A 24,404-nucleotide genomic window follows, 5' to 3' on the forward strand; every position below is an offset into this window, starting at 1 on the left:
TGGGAGATGGAGTCCCTGCGGTGCCTGGCTCTTCCAGCCAGTCTTAAATGTAGTCTTATAATTGGAAGGGCGGGGGGGGGGAGGGGGGGGGGGCATGGGGCAGGGTGCAGGATCTGTGAAGGGTGGAGAGTTTTGGGGTGGGATTCAGGACCTGTGAAGGGTCCATAGGCAATGTGCAGGACCCATGAAGGGTGCAGGGGTTTTTGGGGGGGTTGCAGGGTCTGTGAAGAGTGCATGGGGCAGCGTGCAGGACCTATGAAGGGTGCAGGGTACAGGGTGCAGGATCCGTGAAGGGTGAGCGGCTTTTGGGGCGGGGTGCAGGACCCATGAAGGGTGCAGAGTCCATAGGGCAGGGTGGGGGGCCCTGGGGTACAGGTCTGGCTGTGCTCAGCCCCTACCTGTGTCCGGGCTGTGGAGGGTCCCTGTGCTGCAACTGCCCCCAGAGCTGTCCTGTTTGCTTCTGCCTCGCCCAACTGGGTCACAAACACTATCACCGGGCAATGGTGGGAGCCCAGCACCACCCCGGCACCCCTTGCACCCCCCAACATCCACTCTTGAACATCCTCTACACCCACCCCAGCACCCTCTGCCTGCACCCACCCTGGCACCATCACCTGCACCCCTCCTTGACAACCTCTGCACCCCCCACCCTTGACCCACCTGCTGCGGGGGATACAGAATTGTCCCCAGATTTGCATTTTTAGACTTTTTGTTTTTTTTTTTTTTTTCCCCCAGCTCCTTGTGTAAGGGGAATAGTGGGCTCTGTTCCTGCCCCAGGAGGGCAGCTAGGGACCTGTCCTGGAAAGCTTTTGGGAAGGGTCAGTTGCTTCTAAAAAAAAACAACGTAAAAAAAAAAATAATTGCACACACAGATCTGCATGTTCTATTAAAATAATCCTTCTAAAATGATCTTGCTTGTAAAGAGCACTGGGAGGTGCAGGAATTGGAGGGTCTGTTCTTGATTTGCATCTAAGCTCTGAGATATTTGAAATAAATTTTTAAAAAAATAGAAGAAAAAAAAAATGAAAAGGAAAGAAAATAGAAATCCAGGGGCTTTTGATAGCCACCCCATGCTAGGATATTACAGTGCCAGCTCTGGGGAAGGTCTCCCAGACACCTTCTCTCCTGGTTGGGTTGTGCAGCTGAGGTGGGTGTTGGTCTCAGTGGATTGTGCAGCCTCAAGTTTCAACATTTCCAAGAGCCTCGTGACATTGAGTTCCTGGAGAATGGATCTGCTGTGGAGTCGATGGGATGTTCCTGGGTCGAGCTGAGCATCCCCCTGAGCGGGACCCTGTGGCTCAGTGGCTGAGCTGGCCTGGCTCCTGCTGCCGTCTTCTCTAGTTCCCAGTGAGATGTGGATTCAGCCACCGTGGGACTGGGGAGAAACTGGGAGGGGTGGGATCCATCGCATGAGAATTTGCTGCAGGCATGGTAGACCCCACGCAGAAACCCACCGTGTGTCCTCTCTGCAGGGTGGACAGTTGAGGGAAGCTCGGTTTGCTAATTGAGCTGAATTCAGGAAAACGGGAAAACCTCTGTAACAGAATTTAAAATAATAATAATAATAAAATTCCACTCATTGAGAGCTGCTGCATTGCTACAGCTGCTGAGTAGCAAGTACAGCTCTGGCATTGAAGGAGTGAGAAGGTTGTCTGGCTCACTGCGGGCTTGCGATCCGGCATCTGCACGGCTTTCCAACCCGTCTCGGGGGATACAATGGGGAGATGAGAAAGTAAATGGAAAACGATGCAAAAGGCCAAATGGATTTACCAAAAGTCAGTCCTGCTAGACAGACTAGATCACTTTCTTTGAAAACTGCTGATCTTCCAGCTGGGAAAGGGAGCTGGACAGAAGGAGCGAGAAGATAACCGTGACCAGGGTGAGGCTGCAAATAGCCAAACGCTCCTGGCCACGGGACCCGTGTAGGTCAGCAATGGCTTTCCAACAGCGGTCACAGAGGCAGAAACCTCTCAGGCTTTTAATGGAGCTTGTTTTTGGGAGGAGCATTGTGCCAGGGTGCTGGAGGGGCTGTCGCAGAGCTGCTGAAGGTTTGGGTTCCCCAACGTTGCTTTTATCTACCTGGAAATGATGCTTTTGGATGGGCTGCCAGGGAGCACTAGTTAGGGTATCTCCTCTGCAGGTCCGAGGACTAGAACAGAGCCTGGGATTCTCCTTGCACACACAGACCAGCTCAGCCCTGCCAGGAAACCCCAGGCAGAAGTTCCAGCTTCTCTGGAAATGAGTGAGGGTCTTGTCATGGCTCCAGTGGGAAGACATCACTCCAGGAAACAGCCTCAAACTGCTCGAGGGGAGGTTTGGATTGGATATTAGGAAAAATTTCTTCCCCAAAAGGGTTGTCAAGCGTTGGAACAGGCTGCCCAGGGCAGTGGGGGAGTCACCTTTCCTGGATGTGTTTAACAGACGTGTAGACGTGGCACTTAGGGACAGGGTTTAGTGGTGGGCTTGGCAGTGTGAGGTTAACGGTTGGACTCGATGATCTTAAAGGTCTTTTCCAACCTAAATGATTCTACAATTCTGTGACAGCAGCACCTACAGTTACTAAGGGTGCAGAGCTCACGCCTGTTCCCTGCACGGCTGCACCAGGGTAGGACACTCAGTCCAGAAGCTCTCATGAGGACACCTTGCAAGAACTGATTTACACAGGAAAATTTACTGATTTGCCTCAGATTTGGCATTCCTGCTTTCTTAGCAAGCCCTGTTACTTGCTCACACTCCTGCTTATGTGCAAAAACTGCCTCCACAGCATTTTCCCCCTTTTTTTCAGAGACCGATACACACATACAGAGCCGCCCACTGCAGCACTCAAAATTATAGATGATGCTGTGAGGCAGCTTTGTGCCAGAAAGACTCACTCATGACAGTTGCATCCCTGAAATTCTTTAAAATGAAAGAGACTCGACCTCAGGGGGGGACGATGGCAGGTGGAGAGAGACTTGCAGTGGCAGAGCCAAGCTCGGGAAGATCTGGGAATCTGAAAGATGGAGTCTGTGAGTGGAGGGATGAAAGACAGCAGGGGACAAGGGATGCTCCCAGCCCTTTTTCTGCTCATTCCTTGGCCCCGGTTACAGCAGTCATGAGTAAATCTCTTGGATGCTCTCCAGGACACAGCCACTGCTCCATGGGGCAGTTCATCAGTGGGGGCTTCACTTCCCTCTGGGTGGGGCTAAATTAGTGTGACTGCTCTCCAGGGAGCTGTGGTGTAAGTGATACTTGTGAAGCACTTGACAGCTCCCCAGGAAAAGGGCTGGAGAAGCTCCAGAAAGGTGCTTTGGTTGGGATATTTGCCCTCCATGAGGGTCTCCCTGTTACTCACCCTCCAAGGGTCTAGCTCAGTTCTTGCTGTTGGGGCAAAGGGACTGCACGAGGAAGAGTGGGGCCAAAAAAAAGTGAATCCAGTGGGAAATGAAGAAATGCACATTGCTGTCCCTCAGGGCAAGGAGGCTCTGGCACCCAGACTTACTCTGAGAAACATCTGCATTGCAGGAGAAAGGTCTTTTCTGCTCATTTTTGTCATGCCTCCAGCAACAGCCCCTTTGCTGCCCGGCCAGGGCTCCCCTCTGGGCCAACGCTGATGGAAAAGCTCGTTCAGTTGCTGCTCCTGTCCTGCAGGATTCGGGACTTCAGCTGCCGATGGGAGAGAGGACCAGCGCAGCCACCGGTGACCTCGGCACAGTGGACCCAGCCTGGGAATCTGCAGAGCTGAGCGCTGCAGGCTTGGAACAAGTAAATAAGGCAGCCCGGAGGAAAGGGCAGATGATACTTCTCTCAGCAAAATCACCCAGTGGAAAATGAAACCTCGCGCAGAGCCGCTGCATGTGCCGGCTCCAGAGCTCTCTGATAAGGATATTTTCCACATCGGAAAGGAGCCCATCAGCCAGAGCTGCAGGACTGGGCTCTGCTTCCCCTCCACCCGCTGCTGCACTGCCCTGCCAGCACCGCTGCCCTGCCAACACGGTGTCCCCAAAACACACTGTCCCCCAGCACACTGTCCCCAAAGCCTGCTGAACCCAAAGCACGCTGTCCCCAAAGCTCATTGTCCCTAAAGCACGCTGTCCCCAAATCACATTGTCCCCAAAGCATGTTGTTCCCAAATCACACTGTCCCCAAAGCACACTGTCCTCAAATCACATTGTCCCCAAAGGATGCTGTCCCCAAAGCACACTGTCCCCAAAGCTCACTGTCCCCAAATCATGCTGTCCCTAAATCACACTGTCCCCAAATCACACTGTCCCCAAAGCTGATTGTCCCCAAAGCACGCTGTCCCCTAAGCACGCTGTCCCGAAAGCTCATTGTCCCTAAAGCACGCTGTCCCCAAAGGATGTTGTCCTCAAATCACATTGTCCCCAGATCATGTTTTCCCCAAAGCTCACTGTCCCTAAAGCACACTGTCCCCAAAACATGCTGTCCCCAAACAATGCTGTCCCCAAATCACATTGTCCCCAAATCACACTGTCCCCAAATCATGCTGTCCCCAAAGAATGTTTTCCCTAAAGCTCACTGTCCCCAAATCACACTGTTCCCAAATCACACTGTCTCCAAAGCTCATTGTCCCTAAATCCCACTGCCCCCAGTCATGCTGTCCCCAGAGCACACCTGGAAGGAAACTGGCCTTCTTCAGGCCGTGTCACCGCAGCCTGGATCCGCTCGGGCCACGGGGCTCCTGGGGATTTGACGCAGCAGCCTGGCTGGCACGAGAAGAGAAACATAACACAGGAAAATATACAGCTCTGCGTACGCACACGGGCACTTACACAATCTATTATCATCCCCCGCCAGCATTTAAACATCCCTCAGAGCCCATCCCAGAGATTCCCGTTGATGAAAGGGGTCAAAATTAGTCCCCACGGGCGATGCATTTGTCCGACTCTCAGTCAACACAAAAAAACGGGAGAAGAAAAACACAACTTTCTGTAATTGATATAAAGGATTTTAGTGCTTTGACAAATGGGGAGGCTGATATGATTTTTCCAAGCGTGGGAAGAGAAGAGCTGGAAAAAAAATAGAAAAAAAGAGTTAAGAAGAGAAAATTTCATTAATTTTGGATTTAATGTTCTGTAGAATCATCACAAGACTATTGCTTCAGCGTGTGCAATTGGATTTATTTTAATGGGATACTGGTGCTGTGGGGGGTGCACGCAGAGGGACTACTTAAGGCCTGATTCTGCCGTGGCAAGAAGTCCTTTCCTTCTTGCCTTTGGTGTAAACCCATAGTAAATAAGCGGAATCATCAGTGATTCAGAGGTGGGTGTGTGATTTTATTCACACGGAGCGATGTGAAAATTGCAGAGACATTGTGAAAAACTGAAATTAATGTTTATGAAGGGCATTTTCTCATCCTGCTCTGTTAATCACAGCAGGCCTCTTTAGCTCTCAAGCTGGAGAGAACATTTTTAACCCACCGTACCTTGACAGCCCTCGTGTTTTGTTGACTTGGCTGCAGTTGGGTTCCTATGTTCATCTTCATTATCCAATTTTCAGGTATAATGGGTTGATCTTCCACCATCCAGGAGAACATTGAGCTCTAGAGGTCTCCTTGGCTATGACCAGAGAAATTTGGCTGGGTTGTGGTGTCCTAAGAGGATGTTTACATCCCGGAGCTGAAGGGCAGTAGTTTCTTGCACTGCTTTCGGCCCCCACAGTCACCAGATCACAACCAGATTTAACACACCGTATCAAAGACCCATGTGTACATCATCTTCTGCCTTGACTTCTTCTTTCTTGCTTTGCTGCGTCTCTTTATTTAAGTTTGGGAGTAAAACTGTGGGTTACCACTCCCCCAGAGCCCTCCACCTGTGCTTCTACAGTAGGAACAGTTAAATCATGTCTGGGATTTCATATAAAATAAGATCAGGGAGAAAGAAGTCACGATCCTTATCAGATCCTTCGGGCTGGTGTTTTCACAGTGGCCATCAAGCATCACTCACCAAACCACAGGTCACAGCTCTAAGTGACCCATCCTCCTGCCGCTTGCAATGAGTATCTTTAGTCAACACCCCTTACACTGGATTTTTTTACTTAGTTATCTACTTTATGATATTGAGTAAGAGGTTTAAAATTAACTGTAGGATGCAGAAGGTGTTTTCTGTGGTACTTGTGCTTCTGGGGCAACACGGGTTGCTTTGAAGGCACCTCTTAGAAACGCTGGTGTAATTTGCTCTCGACCCAAGTGAATTTGAGAAGCGGAGCTGGGGGAGATGGAGGTGAGGACATGTTCTGCTGGATCACCTGAAAAGATGAGCAGTATTTGACCGAGGGGCTTCACCTGGCTGTTATGTCCCACCGGAGCTGCTCGGTGACAAGGGGCAGAGCAGCACTCGGGTTGACATTCGTCCAGCTGCACAGCAGGGGAGAGCCAAGCACCTGAAACAGGTCAAGATAAGTTAAAATATGTTGCAAACCCCATGAGAGCTCCTCCAAACAATCATGATAAACGCCAGGAAAATCCTCATTGCTCCTAAACTCCTGGTTTTTAGCCAGAGTGAAGGCAGAAGGGTGAAAGGGGTTGCAAAAGCAGCACCAGCCTGGGTGGCTCAGCTGAGAAAGACCAACTAGGGATGAAAAATGCTGGTTTAGCAGGACCAGACATACTGGACCACCTCCGGCTCATGCCTGGCCTCATCTCCCGAGCTCTTGCTCAGGCCCAAACTCTTGTTCTCATGATGTGGACATGCTTGGGCAGGGCTGCACCTTCCCCTCCCAATATTATCCCAAACCTGCCTTTTCCTGAGCTCTCAGCAACAGTCGGCTGCCCTCATCGCCACCTCCTCCCTCGTGCTACGGCACCCTCACACCTGGGCCACGCTGCCAGGAGATAATTATCAACCTAACGAGAAACAGCACACACCAGTAACCCCCCAAGTTTCTTCACAATGACCTTTTCCACTGGCAGGAGGAGCCCAGACTCTCTTACAGAACCTGAGGTGGTGGATGGAAATAGATGTCTTATTCCCAGTGTTTTATTATTTGTTTGTGAAGGTTTCACTCTCACTTCTCTCTCTTGGATGATGCTGAAGTTCTCCTGGGTTCACACTTCACCACAGGTGGATTGAGGGTCGTTTGGATGAGCTGTTGGGGGATGTGGTGTAGGGGAGAACTTTGTAGAGTCGGGCTGAGGGTTGGACTCGATGATCCCGAGGGGCTTTTCCAACCTGAATGATTCTGTGATTCTATGATTTTTCCTGGAAGTGCCCAAGAAGGAAAGGAAGATGTGTGAGGCTCGAAGACCCTTGTCTCCAAGCTCTTCCTTTTCCCAAACCCATGTGTTAATCATCTTCCTTAAAATAAAGGACAAGTTTATTTGGGCCTCGTGTTTAGTTGCAAGCCTACAGGCAAGACCTGCTCCTAATTGAGCTCAGAATTCTGGATGGTAAAGCTGTCACTTATGTCTGGAAAAGCCACTTAATTCTGTTGAGGGTCAGCCTAGAAGATGGCAAATGTGGATGTGCCCTCTCTGGAAGTGTCCAAGGGCAGGTGGGGGGGGAAAGGGGAAAGGGGAGAGGGGAGAGGGGAGAGGGGAGGGAGGAGAGGGGAGGGGAGGAGAGGGGAGGGGAGGGGGCGGTGTCGCTGCTGAATAATTCCGCGCTGGGCGGAACACACACACACACACACACACTCTCTCACTCTCACTGCCCGCTCTCCTCCGCTCCCCGCGCATCGTACCGCGCCCCGCACCATGGCTCTGCTGCTCCAGCTCCGCACCGTCTCCGGCCTCCGCGGCAAAGCCGATCGCATCGCCAAAGCGTCTTTCCGAGGTAAGCGGGGAGGGGGTGCGGGGGGGGAACCGGGGATGGGCTGCTCCCTGCCCGCCGCCGCCACCCCCTGCCTCAGTTTCCCCACCGTGCTTGGGTTGGGAAGGGTTGGGGATGCGAGGCTGCCGGCTTTAAGGGTTGCCCATCCCTCCCTGTGTGGGGCATGAGCCCCCCCCCCCCCCCCCCCCCCCCGATTCGAGCGGCTCTCCTGGGGTCCCCTCTGCCTGCCTGCACCCCGCCTGGGACCCTTCCGCTTCCCCCCCCACCCCCGTTACCTCCCCCCCGGGCAGCCCCTGGGGAGGGGGACTCATCCCAGGGAAAGTGGGTGAGGTCCTGGGGTGACAAACCCACCCCGGGGGCGGGTTGGGGTCCTGCCGGAGGGTCAAGGGTTTGGTCACAAAGAAGGCGTCACGGGAAGGGCCAGGAGGAGAATTTCCTTGTGCCGGGACGCGGCGTGTGCCTGAATTTCTTCTAAGGATGCTGCAGCTTTGGTTTCCCTGCCCGGATCCGCGCCAGCTCCAAAGCTTTCCAAGGGAAGCTGCAACAGGAGCAAAAACTCTCCGGGGAGGGGAGGGGGGGGCGTCCCCTCAGTAGCACCCAAACCTTGGGGGAGGCTCGGTGTGAGCCGGTGTTTCCGGGAGCCCCCGGGCAGGCAGAGGCAGGGTGGGATGGTTTGGCAGCTCCGGGAGTCAGGAATTAGCAACCCCCTTCTCTCGGCAGACGCGCCGTGGGGCGGGGGGGGGGATTTTCATCACCTCCCACCTGGGCCAACCAACGCTGCCTGAAAGGGCCTCCCCTGCACTGTCCTAACGACCGTAGTGTCATTAAAAAGGCCTAATTAGCCCCTTATTTCCCTGTCCCGGCTGCCCAGCATCAGCGCAGGGAAGTTAAATAATCTCTGTGGGAACCGCTCTTGTACCCCCGGGTGATGATGAGGCCTGGAGTGGTCCCAGCCCTAAACCACCCTCGGTGAACCCCCACAACCTCCCCTGGCACCACGGAGGGGGGATCTGCCAAAGGCCACCGCAGTTTACCCAGAGAGCCCCGTGAGGACCCTCATTTCCAATCCTGAGTGTGTCTGACCCCAAGCCTGGCACCCAAATCCCCGTCAGACGGGCAGGATCTGTCCCTGCTTCGACATTTTTGTGTCAAGAGCCCCTGCGAGACCCGACGGTCCGACTGGTGGGCGCTGGGAATGACACCCACGTTGAGGTGCTTTGGGATCAGCGCTGCGCCTGCTGTGCTCCCGCTGCCCCCACCCTCTCATGCTCCTGCCTGTTCCCTTGTCCCAGCCCTTACGGGACATTTCTCCAGGGCCCCCCATGATCTCATCTCCATCATCTTCCCAGGCGTGAGCTGGCTCCTGCGCGGTGCAGGATTGCCATCGCCGTCATGCAGTTCAGGGAGGACAACACTGAACTTCACAGTCATGTTTCCTTCCCCGGTGCTGAGCCATGAGGAGCTGGGCTCCTCGGGGACATAGACTGGCTCTTAGGAAGGATTTCTTTGCAGAAGGGGTTGTTGGGCGTTGGAACGGGCTGCCCAGGGCAGGGGGGGAGTCCCCATCCCTGGAGGGGTTGAAGAGTCGGGTTGACCCAGCGCTGAGGGATCTGGTGGAGTTGGGAACGGTCAGGGTGAGGTTCATGGTTGGACTGGAGGAGCTTCAAGGGCTTTTCCAACCCAGATGGTTCTGGGATTCTGTTCCAAGGAAGAAATTTGGTGTCATCTTCGAGGACGGCTGGGTTGGGGTTCAGAAATTTTTTTGCTGGTAGTTTGCTGCAATCGACTTCTGTGCAAGGAGGGGGTTTAGTCTCACGCTGTGAATGCTGCAGGTATCACTGATACGGATGCCTCTTCCCCTGCTCATCCCTGAGCTCATGACTGGGACCCCTGATGTTGTTGTCTTCTGCAAGCTGGGTCCTAGAGGAGATGCTCCTGGTGATCAGACCCAGCAGGGCTGGAGCCTGAGGTCATGGCTAGCAAAATCCTACTGCTAAAAGGGTGGCAGAGGGGGGTTAGGAAGCGATCCCCTGTGTGGTTGGGTCGATGAAGGCAGCGGGCAGGTGGGTTAGGACTGACCCACCCCCTGGATGGGACGGCGGGTGGAGAGGGGGTTGGTCTTGCTCCCTGTGCACTCGGTGTGTCCAAAGCTGCTGCAAGATTTGCCTGTAGAGGGAACAGCAGTTTAACGTCTTACATTAACATTTAACTCCAAAGCCTATCGACATCTCACCCAAATCCCTTGTCCCCAAAGGGGAACAAGCAGAGGCAGCTCCGTCTCTGCCCTGCGGGCAGGGAGGTCCAGGGGCAGATCCCCCGGGGACCTCTTTGACATCGTTTTGGGTTGTGGGAGAGCACTGAGCCTGGATGCCGGCTAACACGAGGCGCAAATCTGGGACAGGACCGTGTTCTGGATGAGGGGACCAAACTTCACACCATGAGAATACATAAGGTCCGATCCTTATGGAAAGGGTCTTTCTGCCACACCACAGATTTCGACAGTTGTAGCAAGATGAAGAGGAAAAAAAATTGTTAGCAAGATGTTTTGGCTTACATTTCTAAGAGTAAGATAAGCGTTCTCACACGCTCTCGGTCTTTTCTTGATGTTCTCGGTGGTACTTGTGAGGATTGGTTCGTGCCAGATTGCTAATTCCTTGGGATGAGGCAGGGCTGGGTCCTGCAGGTGCTTGGGTCAGACCCTGACCTGCACCAGTGGGTCTCAGCGCTGGGTTTCAGCATGTACCTCATAATCCCAGAATCATCTTGGTTGGAAAAGCCCTTGAAGCTCCTCCAGTCCAACCATGAACCTCACCCTGACCGTTCCCAACTCCACCAGATCCCTCAGCGCTGGGTCAACCCGACTCTTCAACCCCTCCAGGGATGGGGACTCCCCCCCTGCCCTGGGCAGCCCATTCCAACGCCCAACAACCCCTTCTGCAAAGAAATCCTTCCTAAGAGCCAGCCTGACCCTGCCCTGGCGCAGCTTGAGGCCATTCCCTCTTGTCCTGGCGCTGGTTCCTTGGCTCAAGAGACTCATCCCCCCTCTCTGCACCCTCCTTTCAGGGAGTTGAAGAGGGCCATGAGGTCTCCCCTCAGCCTCCTCTGCTCCAGACTAAACCCCCCCAGTTCCCTCAGCCGCTCCCCATCACACCTGTGCTCCAGACCCTGCACCAGCTCCGTTGCCCTTCTCTGGACACGCTCGAGTCATTCAATGGCCTTTTTGGAGTGAGTGCTGTTGCACTCTGGTTCCCGGAGCTGGGAAGGGGGTCTGCTCCCCACCAGGTCCCATGCTGGGGGTGGCTGTGAAGCATCCCAGCACCCTGCGCATGGTTGGTGCAGAGTTACTCCAGCATTTAGGGTCTCTGTGGCTCATGTGATGCTTTGCTGTCCCTTTGCCCCATGAGAATTTGGGAATGATGGGTGGCATAGTCATGCCATGGCGAGTTCAATGCTGCTGTGAAGCTGCGTTATGTCTGTTGTCTGCCTCATCCTCTCTGACCAACTCTTTAGATCCCTGGCTGTATTTTTGCTGTTTGATTAACACGATGCTGTGCCATCGCTGCCCTGATCTCCATCCAGGCTGGCCATGGCTCTTCCCTCCAACCAGGGCCCATCCAAACTGCCCCAGGGCTGCCCAGCTCTGGGATGGATTGGGATGAGGTGGGATGGGATGGATTACTCGAGCGTATCCAGAGAAGGGCAACGAAGCTGGTGCAGGGTCTGGAGCACAGGTCTGATGGGGAGCGGCTGAGGGAACTGGGGGGGTTTAGTCTGGAGAAGAGGAGGCTGAGGGGAGACCTCATGGCCCTCTCCAACTGCCTGACAGGAGGGTGCAGAGAGGGGGGATGAGTCTCTTGAGCCAAGGAACCAGCGGCAGGCCAAGAGGGAATGGCCTCAAGCTGCGCCAGGGCAGGGTCAGACTGGCTCTTAGGAAGGATTTCTTTGCAGAAGGGGTTGTTGGGCGTTGGAATGGGCTGCCCAGGGCAGGGGGGGAGTCCCCATCCCTGGAGGGGTTGAAGAGTCGAGTTGACCCAGCGCTGAGGGATCTGGTGGAGTTGGGAACGGTCAGGGTGAGGTTCATGGTTGGACTGGAGGAGCTTCAAGGGCTTTTCCAACCGAGATGATTCTGTGATTCTGGGGTTGGGATGGGTTGGGATGGAGCCAGGCACGTTGGCCTGGACCCTCAGCGCCAGACCCAAGGGAACATCCCGGTGTGGGTGGTTGGGTTTTGGTGCCAAGGGACGTCTCCTGCCTTTCTCCAGTGACTCTAGAGGGAGCTTTAGACCCCTTGAGCATGGAGTGAGTTGACCTCCACCACTCTGGCATCCCTCAGTGCTCCTCCCAGAGACTCATAGGTTGAGTGTTGTGCTGATACTCCTCTTTTTCCTGGAGTTACTTTGCAGAGAGGGATACTCTTCTCTAGTTAAGCTGCCATCCAGCCTTCTCCCTCTCCTCAGCCACCGGCAGCACAGTTTGGGGTTTCAGACAGAGCTCCCCAAGTGGGTGTTTGCTCATTCAGCTGAAAGCATCTATTACTGCATGAGAAGAAGTTAAAGACAGAGTTTGACTCTGGTGTGACAGGTTGCCGTGTGCATTTCTGCAGGTGGGCAGTGCTCTGAAACGCTGTTCGGCTTCAGCTCAGGTGGGAGATGAATAAATCACAACCTTGATTAAAAACCTTCCTGAGAAAGGGCTGAGACTGGCAGCTGTGTGGGATGGCTATGGAACAACGCTGCTCCTCTTCTCCCAAGGATCCCCGTGCTCCCAGCAGCCCCTGTGAGCTGTAGCTGCCCTATTTGCATTTTGCAAATTGGAGAAACTGAGGCATGGACAGGAGCTCCCAGTGCTCCCACCCATGGGAGCTGCTAGGGAGAGGTGCCAGGTTATCCAGATCCTAGTCTGGAAGGGAGGGGGGGAGAGGTGGGCTCTTCCCTGGCAGTGTGGCCAAAATTTGCTCCCACTCCTGAGTGTCAGGGACTCATCTCCCACCGTGACGTTGGGTTTGACTCACCAAACTTCCAGAGGACGCTCATAACACTGGGAAGTTGGGGGGTGTTATCCCACAAGATCCCTTCTTGCCTTTATAACCCTCCCAGTTGTTCACAGGAGACTTGGGGCTGGTTTCAAACTTCGGGGGCTGGTTTTGAACTTCAGGGATTCGTAAGGCACCCATCACCCCGCAGCAGGCACCCAGGCTGGCTGAAAAGGGGCCCCTAAACCCCAGATCAGTTGCTTTTGCAGCTCTCCAGCTCTCCACCTCTTTGCTCCACAGGTGAAACTCAGCTTAGGGGTGACTTCAGGATTTTCTGCAAATACTCGCTCTTCAGGCTGGCTGCAGGGGAAGAGCAGAAAAATGGTGAATTTTCTTCAGCCTGCTCATTTTGGGGGTGCCTGCTCCTGTCTCCCAGCAGCATCTGAGCTCCTACAGGGTCACTTGCCCATAACATTTTTCATTCTTAGACCAGTTTAATTGCATTTGTGAAGGAGGGGACTTGTGGCCTGGTGCAATTAGAGTGCTTGTCAGCTAATTGATCACAGATGGAGTTATAAAGAGCTTCTTGGCGAGGCTTTCTCTCTGAATTAGTGTGTGTAAATGAGGGAGATCACTCATGGATACCTCCTGGAGCACCACCAGCAAAACATCGCCCTGGTGCTCTACTGGATTAGGAGAGGACAGGGCAGGGGGGTCCCACCGTGTTGGTTTGTCATAAGTCACACTCTTAGGAGAAATATTTCGCGTGGTAGATTGTCACCCTTGGAGTGTCTTCTGCCAGATTCTGTTTCTTATATGTGTTCGCTTACAGCCGATTCACCCCCTGACCTGTGTGTGATTCCTTGTTAGTTTGGTCCCGTATGTACGTGTGGGGGCTCTGCAGCTTCACCTGGAGCTCACACCAGGGCTGAGATGCTGGCACGTGGTGCCTGTCCCATCACCAGGGAGGTTGTGGGGTCCTGGAATCATCAAATCATGGTTTGGGTGGGAAGGAACCTTCAAAGCCCATCTAGTTCCAACCCCCCTGCCCCGGGCAGGGCCACCTTCCACTAGCCCAGGTTGCCCAAAGCCCTGTCCACCCTGGCCTTGAACCCTTCCAGGGAGGGGGCAGCCACAGCTTCTCTGGGCAACCTGTGCCAGGGCCTCACCCCCCTCACAGGGAAGAATTTCTTCCTTAGTTCTCATCTAAATCTCCCCTCTTTCAGTTTAAAACTGTTCCCCCTCGTCCTATCCCTCCCCCCTGATCAAGATCCCTCCCCCCTTTCCTGTAGCTCCTTTCAGTCCTGGGAGGCCGCTCTAAGGTCTCCCCAGAGCCTTCTCTTCTCCAGCTGAACCCCCCCAACTCTCTCAGCCTGTCCTCACAGGGGGTGCTCCAGCCCCACAATAATTTTTGGGACCCTACTCCTGGTGGCTCCATCTCGATGGAGAAGTGGTCCTGTTCCCTGTCCAGGTTCCCCTGGCTTAAGTGAGGGAGGGCCGGGCTGCATCCTGCTGCAGTTTCCATTCCACCCCATGGAAAGCAGGGAGAAAATTGGGTCCCCTTACACTGGGAAGCAGCCAGTGGGCACAGGGCAAGGGTGGGCAGCTGTCCCATAACCCATGAGGCTTGTGGCTCTCCTCCACCCCCACGTCTGGCATGAATAAATACATTGCTCTGCCTATATCCCAGAGAAACTTGCTTATCTGTGGGTGAAGAGAGTCATGGCAGGGAACTGGGAGAGAGGTTTGGGATACAGGATGCACCTTCTGGGTTGGCTTTACCTGGGTCATGCTGCAGACACCAGAAAGTCTAACAAAATGATTTTCTTGCTCTCCTTGTGTAACAGTTAAATTAGAAAGGGATGAGGCATTCCCTGCCAAGAGCCATGTCATCAGGCTAGCTCAGTCTTTGGTAAAATAAAGTAAAAGTCGAGCCCGCAGCAGCACAGGGTACCCTGGCATCCACTTACCCTGACCACAGGTTGTCCATGCAGTGCTGGGCCCAGGCCAGACTCACGTACAGGGATGATTTTAATTACCCAGGAGACAGTTTTCTTTTCTGGAAGGGAAAGCCTCCGTGTGATTCAGTGATTAAATATTAGCGTTTTCATAAGTTTTCCTCCTGCAGTGTTATGAAGTGGTTATTAACTAGAAATATTGATTCAGGGGGGTGTGGGTGGGTGGGTAAGGTTATCCTGCTGAGAGCACGGGGCAACCTATGAGCTGGGGCTCCTTGGGAAAACCTGATTATTTCAATAAGGAGCGCACATGCTTGGCTGCTCTCCCTGGACTTCCCCTCCGCAGCAGCTCCTCCTCTCCTCCCATCCCTGCTCCCAGCTGAGCGGGGGCTTTTAAGGCTCTTTTAAGAGCAGCTGAAGCTCCTCATCCTCCCCAGATCCCTGCCCCAGGGTAGTGCCCAGCAGATCCAGGGCTGCGGCGGTGGAGGGATGCTGCTGTCGAGGTGGGCACGCGTGGCTGCATCCCTGTGGTTGACCTCAAACATCCAGATCCTCTGTGCAGGATCTGGGGTGGTTTTCTTGGGGTAACCTGTCCCAAATCTCATCCTTGGGGTTCAAGCATGTTTCTGGGCTGTGTAGACCTTCACCCTGATACCCCAAAGCTGGAGGAGCCCCTGTTCAACGAATATAAAAGCCCCTGCAGAAACTGCCACCATCCCCACAGATCCCTGAATAGATGGGACAAGGCTTGAACACACCGATTAAGCGCACTCCAGAAAAAAACCTCCGTAATTAGCTCTTAAAGCAGGTTAACGCGGTGTTTAGTGCTGGTGCGGGGGAGCCGGGGCTGGATTTAGCCTCTCCCGTGGGCTGTGTCCCCTCTGCACCCCCTTTGCACACCGACACATGTGCCCACGGTGCTCCCACGCCTTTGCAGACCCATTTCCCCATCCAACGATGGGGCCCGCAGACTCTGTCACAGTGAGCCCCCCCCTCCAGACCCCGACCCCGGGGTCTCGTTGCCACTGGTGCTGTGCAGCCCCCACTCATTTCTGCCACCCTGGGTGCCCCTCGCCTTGCTGCAACCAACCTGTTTTTCCTCTCCCCTCTCCAGGGCTCTCCTTCTACACCCGAGTGCTTGAAAACTGTGAGGATGAGGCCAGGTTTGATGAGGTAAGAGAACATGTGTTTTCCTCCTGGTCTCTCGCACATCTGGTTTGCTTTGCCGTTACTCCCTTTCTGGATAAATACTCCCTTTCCCCAATTTAATCCTCATTGTCTGCTCCAGGGTTTCTCCTGGCAGCTACCAAATGGGTTTCTTGGCCATGGTCTGGCTGGGGCTGAGGACACAGGCTGTCCTGTGACATGGGAACAGCCCTACAGTATTTCCCCATGGGGTGATTTATTAAAAAAAAAATTCAAAATCCACATTGTTGGCACTGAAGTTTCAGGAAAAATTGCTTGTCTCCACTGGGCAAATCCCGCTGGGCTCTTGGCTCTCCTTTTCCTTGCCTCAAGGGGAAAAACTCCCCCTCATATCCCTGGTGCCTCCATTGTTGATGCTCAGCCTGCCAGCCCCCCCCTCTCCCCCCATCTGCATCCCCCAACTCACGCCCAGTAACAAGCCAATCGATCTGCTTTGGGTGCCCATCGGATGCTGTATCGGCCTCCAGCGCTCAGCTTTGGGCTTGGAAAGGGAGAGAGAAGGAATTGAAGCCCTAGTTCTGTGTGGTTTTAAAATACAGCCTTTTTTTAAGCAGTTACCAAGAAAATATTCTAAAATGATTGAAATAAGGTCACCCACACAAGCAGGGAATAGAGGTGCTGCTAAGAAGTCACATTCAAAATGGAAATATGCTTTCAAAAGAGAATGGATGTTTCCTCTGATTGCTTTGTGTTTCTCATAGAAGATAACCCATTCCCAGGGGCTGCAGAATACGAGAGGCTATGAAGAATATTAAGATCTTTAAATTGTTTATCACTTTCCACCTTTAGAAAGCAAGGTTTCATCCAGGTTCTAGGCATGGGATGTATTTGTGGGGTGATAAATCTCAGTCTTCCCAGCTTGCATGGCCGGAAGCACCACCCAGCTCCTCCCTGCCCCTCTGTGGCCCTGGCATGGGTTAGTCCTTGTTCCAAGTTTTAGGGGAAGAGCTTAATCTGAGACTTAAGGGACAGGGGAAGCCCCTGGTGTGTGCAGGGTGGGATCTGCCCCTGATAGCTCCAGGGTTGCACGGGATCGATGAAGCACATCTCCCCATCCCTGGATGTGTTTAAGGGTCATTTGGATGAGCTGTTGGGGGATGTGGTGTAGGGGAGAACTTTGTAGAGTCGGGCTGAGGGTTGGACTCGATGATCCCAAGGGGCTTTTCCAACCTGAAGGATTCTGTGAAGGTGGCTGGAGATGCGTCTCCCACCACGCACCTACAAAGCCGAGGCAGCGGGGCGAAGCTGCTGCTGTTAATGACATGCAGATTTCTGTAGATCTGCACACAGCAATTTGGGAGTATAATAACTGATTTGAATAACAACCACGGAGGTGTGCACTGGTGGAGCCTGCCTGTGTCTCAAAACTCTTTGTGATTTGAATGAGGAGATCCTTCCCTGCTGGGGCTGAAGGGCTGGAGGCTCCGCTCACTGTCTCAGGCTTGGTGGAACGGCAGATTTCAGCTGCTCCGAGTGCTTGGTGCTGCACAGTGACCCTGGAGCATCCCAGCCAGGCTCGGGGCATCCCAGCCAGGCTCGGAGCATCCTAGCCAGGTTCAGAACATCCCAGCCAAGCTCGGGGTATTCCAGCCAGGCTCAGAGCATCCCAGCCAAGCTCAAACCCCCCTGCAGTCCCAGGCAGCATGTAGGAAAGGATGGGCGCTGGAGCATGTCAGGAGGATGAGGATTATAGAGCTTAAAAGACAGCAGGTATAAGAGAGCCACGAGCCACAGGTGTTTATTACTGTGCATCATAATTTCTTCTAGTGCCTCTTACTGCATCTGTGGGATGAGCCTCATGCTGCCCCCATCTCTCTGTTTACTTCATGTTTATTATGGTTCCTGCTGTGAGAACCTCATGTAAACCTGGTTCAAATCAGCTTGGTAGTATCTACACATTGCAGCAGAGCAAGGCAAGTGGATTTGGAGCAACCTTGCCTGCCTGGACCAAGCTTTGGGCTCCTCTCGTCTCCTTACGCTGGGTGACGGGTGATGCAGCGGCTGGGCTGTACCTGGCTCCCTGCTCCCCCTCGCTGCAAATACCCTGATTTTTCTCATCAGCCACTTGGCTCCAGCATGAGTCAGAGGTTACTTTGCTCTGGGGACCAAGGTCAGCACAGTCTTGGTATGGATGCCATGTGTGCAACTGCTGGTGGCTCCAGGGCTTGGGACCTGCCAAAAATGAGTAATGCCAGTGGGTTTTAAGTTAAGCACATTCCTAAGTCTTCCCTGTGCTGGTAGGAGAGTGCTCATGCCCCATCAGTGAAGTTTATATCCTTTGGGTCATGCAAGGTCTCCGCAGCATCTAACAGATGAGCTGAGACGTACGTAGCCGCTCCATGAGCCTTTTGGTTGCCTAAACCTGTGCTAATGCCAGGTCAGACACAGCTCCTGCTCTACCACCTGTGGCCCAATACTATCCTAACCAGCCCAAAACATAGTATTTGATGTTTTCTGATGGCTCATAGTGAACGATGCAAAAAAACCCCACACGGGGGACTGATGGTGAGATCTACATTGCTGCAGTTGGGAGGGAAGACAAGTCTACGTTTCTGGGTTCACCTTTCCAGCGTTGCTGGGAGCTGGCTGGGAATTCAGCCCCATCTGCAAGATTCTTCTGAGCGGGTCGTGCCTCCTGTGCAGGTGGAAATGGGGAGGCTGCTGCTTGCTGGTCTCTGTAAATTGCTGAGAGCTCTGTAAACGCAGTAATACAGGTGCTGTAGCCCTGCCATGCACTGGGAGGCTGAATACTGGTCCCTGCTCGTGTCCAGTTGTGTCATGACCCAGACTGGAAGCCCAGAGAGCCGCAACGGTTCTGTGATTCCCTCGGGTTAAATTAAGGTGAAATGACACCAAACAACTGGTTAAAATGTTTTACTTGTGGTAGAGAACAATTTAAACTTGGAAAAGGACAATAAGCAATGTGGTCTCTTAGAGAGAGGAGTCGAGTGGAGTCAAAGAAATCCGGATCACCACCCAAGGATCCAGCATTGTCTCAGGTCTGGTAATCCAGGGTGGTGGGTGCACACACAGCAAAGTTTCTGTTGCCTTTTTAAGTTCATTTTATTAGCTGATTAGCATACTAGACGAGGAGGGGCAGATATTCCACAAATTCATTTCCATGAGAGAGGAGGAAAAAGGTGGAGCAGGGGTTCCAGTTGAGTGGTGGTCGCTGCCCAGCTTTGGTTTTTCCTCTGTTCTCAGAGATCTTATCAGTCATCCCAGAAATGATCCCCTCTTCTCAGTTCTTGTTACCACTTCAGTGGCGCCATTAGTCATTAGCAAGTCATTAGCACGGCAGGCCTGGTGTCTGGCTTGCACAATAGGGTTTCGCTCAGTCTATGTCTGCCCCTTTGAGGCTCCTCTAAGGACTTTGTCAAAGCAACTGCAAGGGAGTGGGGGTGTGCAGCCTTCCATACACTCCCCCTTCCTTGGGGGACATTCCTTAGACTAATCCGAAAGGCACAGCTTGTCTTTGAGATTTTCTGAGTCAATGAATGTCTGAGGCATCAATTCCTTCAGTTCCTTACAAGTTGGTTACTGGGGCTGGTGATAGCTGCCTTGAGGAGGAGCAGCCTGGGTGCTGGCACAGATGCCTCCTCCTTGTTGTGTAGGGCTGAGCACAAGCCACAGCAAGAGATGGCAGAGGTGCAGTCTTGATTCCTCTTCCCCTGTTAAATCTCTCATTATCCCATGCTGTGGAAGGACTCCCTGATGCAATGTACTCTGCACTGGTGAGGCCACACCTGGAGTGTTGTGTCCAGTTTTGGGCACCTCAATCCGAGAGAGATCTCGAGGGGCTGGAGCGAGTGCAGAGGAGGGCAACGAAGCTGGGGAAGGGCCTGGAGAATAAATCCTGTGAGGAGCGATGGAAGGAGCTGGGACTGTTCAGTGTGAGGAGGAGAAGGCTGAGGGGAGACCTCATCACTCTCTACAGCTCCCTGAAAGGACGTTGTAGAGAGGTTGGTGCTGGTCTCTTCTCCCAGGGAATTAGTGACAGAACAAGAGGGAACGGCTTTAAACTGCAACAGGGGAGGTTCAGACTGGACATGAGGAGAAAATGTTTCCCAGCAAGAGTGGTCAGAGAGTGGAATAGGCTGCCCAGGGAGGGGGTGGAGTCCCCATCCCTGGGTGTGTTTAAGGGCCATTTGGATGAGCTGTTGGGGGATGTGGTGTAGGGGAGAACTTTGTAGAGTCGGGCTGAGGGTTGGACTCGATGATCCCGAGGGGCTTTTCCAACCTGAATGATTCTGGGATTCTGTGAATGGCCACAGGTAAGAAACCTGCCATGAGCTGGAGAAACGTGACTTGTGCTGCCTGGAGTAATTAGCTGATGAGACTGTCTGGGAAAACAGACACTTCCCTTTGAGTGTACACACAAGGCAAGTCATCACACCATTGATGACAAGCCCAGCTGACAAATTGTATTGAATATGATTTTATTATTGCATCACTGCAGCGCTCAACAGCTCCCCAGCTATTCCCCCACACTGGGCTACCCCACGGGGATTTTTTTGGGTGGGTGCACGTGGTCTGTAATGCTTGTGGGGTACAAAACGGAGCGTCTTCTCGATGAGCCCTGATGGCAGGAGCAGTATCAAGGGGTCTGCCTGGGGACACTGAGGGTTTAGGACAGTTGAAGATAAGCAGGAGGGTGTTCCTGTCCTCCAGCTTTCCCTCTGCAGAAGCAAATTTATTCCCTCTTCAGCTTCCTGGTTTTCCTTGAATTCTGTAATGAATTTGATACCGGCGGGGTGTTATTTCACATTACTCTCCAGTCATCTGTACGCCCTCCTAGTGCTCAGGCAGCTCCTTGCAGGGATCATTTACGAACCAGAAGACTCAGAAATGATCCCATTTCCTCCTGCTTTCTCCTCAAAATGGGGTAAAATGTCTGGGGGGTGATTTGAATGGGGGGATGTCTCATCCCCTGGGTGGGGAAGGCTTTTGAAGCTGAGCTGGCTGATCTCTCATCTCTTTGGGAGGAGACAAAAGGGGGTGAGGATGAAGAGGATGCTCCCTACTTCATCTCAGAGCTGGAAACAAGCAGAAAATTCACATTAGGTTCATGTAAAGCCAGAGGCTTTTTGATGGCGCTAATGAGGAGATCAGCTTTCCCTGCCACCGCTTAACATTCATGAGGACCCACTACCAAGCTGAATTTGGGCTGCCCCAGTGCTTTCCATTTGTTTGGTTTCACTCTATTTCTTTTGCAATTATTTTTATTCATTACTTAATGAATTATGCAAAGCCTGTGCTTCTCCAGAGCCTGGGGAAGATGAGCTGCCGGCTATTCCAGAGGGTATGTACGGCACTATGGCTGTATTTTACTAAATCAGAAAGGGCTGCATTGTGTCTTGCCTGTACCCCAAAGGGTTTCTTCTTGGAGGGGCTTATCCTGCAGCTCTCCTGCAGGCACCCCAGGAGGGAAGGGGACTTCAGTGATGTTGCTGGCATGGAGAGCTGTGGATGGGTCCTCTGTGGTCTTCTTTGCCTGCATTGAGTCTCTCCTAAAGGGACCAGGACAGGTTTAGGTGCTGCTGCCAGGAAAGCTGAGACCTGGAGCTGCAGCCTTGACCCAAACATTTGGAAATGCCCGGGCTTGGAGATGATAGGCAGGATGAGCATCCAGCCAAGGCTCCCAGGTGCTGCAGAAAAAGGGGACATGAGGCTTAAAAAGGAGAGACATGTCATAAAAAGGGGTGACATGGCTTAAAAAGGGGAGACGTCTTAAAAAGGGGTGACATGGCTTAAAGAGGGGTGCCATGGCTTGTAAAGATGCCCTTTCCCAGCTCCCTTAAAGCAGTCTCACTGGAAGTGTCTGGCTTCTGCATTCTGCCAAGGTATTTCTCTGCCTCTTATCTTTTTTTTTCCCCCTTTTGCTAATAAAAACAGATAAAATTGACCCAGCAGATATCCCTTGCTTAGCTTTGCACAGGGGTTTTTAAAAGGTTTTTAACCATAAAACCAGTAAGGAGAACAAACAGGCAGCCCACCAGGGAAGGAGGAAGGGTAGCGAGAGCAGTGTGCCTGGGTGGCCAAGAAAGCCAACGGCATTCTGGCTTGTGTTAGAAATAGTGTGACCAGCAGAAGCAGGGAGGTGATAGTCCCCCTGTACTCTGCACTGGTGAGGCCACACCTGGAGTGTTGTGTCCAGTTTTGGGCACCTCAATCCGAGAGAGATCTCGAGGGGCTGGAGCGAGTGCAGAGGAGGGCAACGAAGCTGGGGAAGGGCCTGGAGAATAAATCCTGTGAGGAGCGATGGAAGGAGCTGGGACTGTTCAGTGTGAGGAGGAGAAGGCTGAGGGGAGACCTCATCACTCTCTACAGCTCCCTGAAAGGACATTGTAGAGAGGTTGGTGCTGGTCTCTTCTCCCAGGGAATTAGTGACAGAACAAGAGGGAACGGCTTTAAACTGCAACAGGGGAGGTTCAGACTGGACATGAGGAGAAAATGTTTCCCAGCAAGAGTGGTCAGAGAGTGGAATAGGCTGCCCAGGGAGGGGGTGGAGTCCCCATCCCTGGATGTGTTTAAGGGCCGTTTGGATGAGCTGTTGGGGGATGTGGTGTAGGGGAGAGCTTTGTAGAGTCGGGCTGAGGGTTGGACTCGATGATCCCGAGGGGCTTTTCCAACCTGAATGATTCTGTGATTCTGTGATGCGCTCTCAGAGACCTTCCAGCTCAGTCCCTGGGTGTCTTTGACACTGTGGGCCATCAGACCGTCGAATTGCATTGGGTGAATGTAAAGTCTGTGGCTTTCACCCTAACTCCAGCACTCGTGCTGAAGCAAAGTGGCCACTGGAAGCTTTTCTCTTGACATAAGCCACGTTTTAGCCTTCCAGCCTGCCCCTGTGCCACCTCCTGACACAGGAGCCCTCTGCCATGGTCATGGTCAAACACAGTGAAGAGCAGCCATTAAGTGCAGCCCTTTGCAAAGGTCAGACTCTCCCGGGATGGGCTTGGGTCTGAGAGGACAAACGGGTCATCTTGGTGCATGCCACGTCTGGGGAGCACTTCAGGGTTGGGGGTGCATCCCAGTCCCTGGTGCTGCTGTGTTTTAGTGGCTTGGTGGAAAGCAGCTTGGGAAGCCCCTGCCTCTGAATTACTCCGTGGCATGGTTAGTGTTCGCTTCCCAGCCCCCATTACCTGCCATGCAGTATTTCCCTTCAGCTCAGGCACTCTGAATTGATGAGAGCAGGTAATCTCTCAGGGCCTGTTATAAATTAACCGAGAAAACTTAAGCTCTAAAACATTTGCCCTCTTTCATTGCGTACATGAAGGGCAGCACCCTGCAAGGGTGTCAATGAAAGGAAAACCTGCTTACAAAGAACTGAGGCTGTGAAAATGCAACACAGCTCTGAGTGCAAGGTCCTGCACGTGGGTCAGGGTGATCCCAAGCACAGATCCAGGCTGGGCAGAGAATGGGTTGAGAGCAGCCTCAAGGAGAAGGACTTGGGGGGATCAGTGGATGGAAAACTGCCTGTGAGCCGGCAACGTGTGCTGGCAGCCCAGAAAGCCACCCGTGTGCTGGGCTGCACCCAGAGCAGTGTGGGCAGCAGGGCGAGGGGGGGATTCTCCCCCTCTGCTCCGCTCTGGTGAGACCCCCCTGCAGTGCTGGGTCCAGCTCTGGGGGCACCAACAGCAGAAGGACACGGACCTGCTTGAGTGGGGCCAGAGGAGGCCACGAAGATGCTCGGGGGGCTGGAGCACCCCCCTGTGAGGACAGGCTGAGAGAGTTGGGGGGGTTCAGCTGGAGAAGAGAAGGCTCTGGGGAGACCTTAGAGTGGCCTCCCAGGACTGAAAGGGGCTACAGGAAAGGGGGGAGGGACTCTTGATTGGGGGGGGGGGGGCGGGGGAGGGATAGGACAAGGGGTCACAGTTTTAAACTGAAAGAGGGGAGATTTAGATGAGATCTAAGGAAGAAATTCTTCCCTGTGAGGATGGTGAGACACTGGCACAGGTTGCCCAGAGAAGCTGTGGCTGCCCCCTCCCTGGAAGGGTTCAAGGCCAGGTTGGACGGGGCTTTGGGCAACCTGGGCTAGTGGAAGGTGTCCCTGCCCATGGCAGAGGGTTGGAATTAAATGATCTTTAAGGTCCCTTCCCACCCAAACCAGTCTGTAATTCAATGACCTGCAGCTGCCCGGTGCCAGTGAGAGCAGCAGGAACTTGCAGTGAGATGATGCCAGCGCTCGGTGCTTTTAGCAGGGTGCCCACCTCAGGTCTCCTCTTGGCGGTGTCCCTGGGCTGGGGCATTGCTTTGCCTCTCCGTGTTGCCAAGGGAATGCTGGCTTCAGCCCAAGGGCAATTCTCTCCGTGCGGCTCTGCAGGCAGCGGGGAATGAAATCTAAAAAGCCGAATGAAATCTAAAACGCCAAATAAAATAGTTTAGGTGGCACCTTAGCTTGGTGGGAGAACAGAGGGGAAACACTGGGGAGCTGAAGCCCACAAATTCAAGGGAGAAATATGGTGCAAATGTTTGTCGCTGAAGGTAATCACTTGT

General features: G+C 53.3%; 1 protein-coding gene across 1 annotated transcript in view; it reads left to right on the forward strand.

Moving 5' to 3' along the window:
- Positions 1-7,666: 7,666 nt before the first annotated feature.
- Positions 7,667-24,404, forward strand: part of OTOF (otoferlin) — a 110,985-nt gene continuing 94,247 nt past the window's right edge. The window contains exons 1-2 of the mRNA XM_074820381.1: positions 7,667-7,772; positions 15,814-15,872. Coding sequence (XP_074676482.1) covers positions 7,694-7,772; positions 15,814-15,872 — 138 coding nt within the window. The 5' untranslated portion in view covers positions 7,667-7,693. The remainder of the gene's footprint in view (positions 7,773-15,813; positions 15,873-24,404) is intronic.

This window comes from Strix aluco, chromosome 3 (genome assembly GCF_031877795.1).
Source record: "Strix aluco isolate bStrAlu1 chromosome 3, bStrAlu1.hap1, whole genome shotgun sequence".
In the NCBI taxonomy this organism is placed as follows: domain Eukaryota; kingdom Metazoa; phylum Chordata; class Aves; order Strigiformes; family Strigidae; genus Strix; species Strix aluco.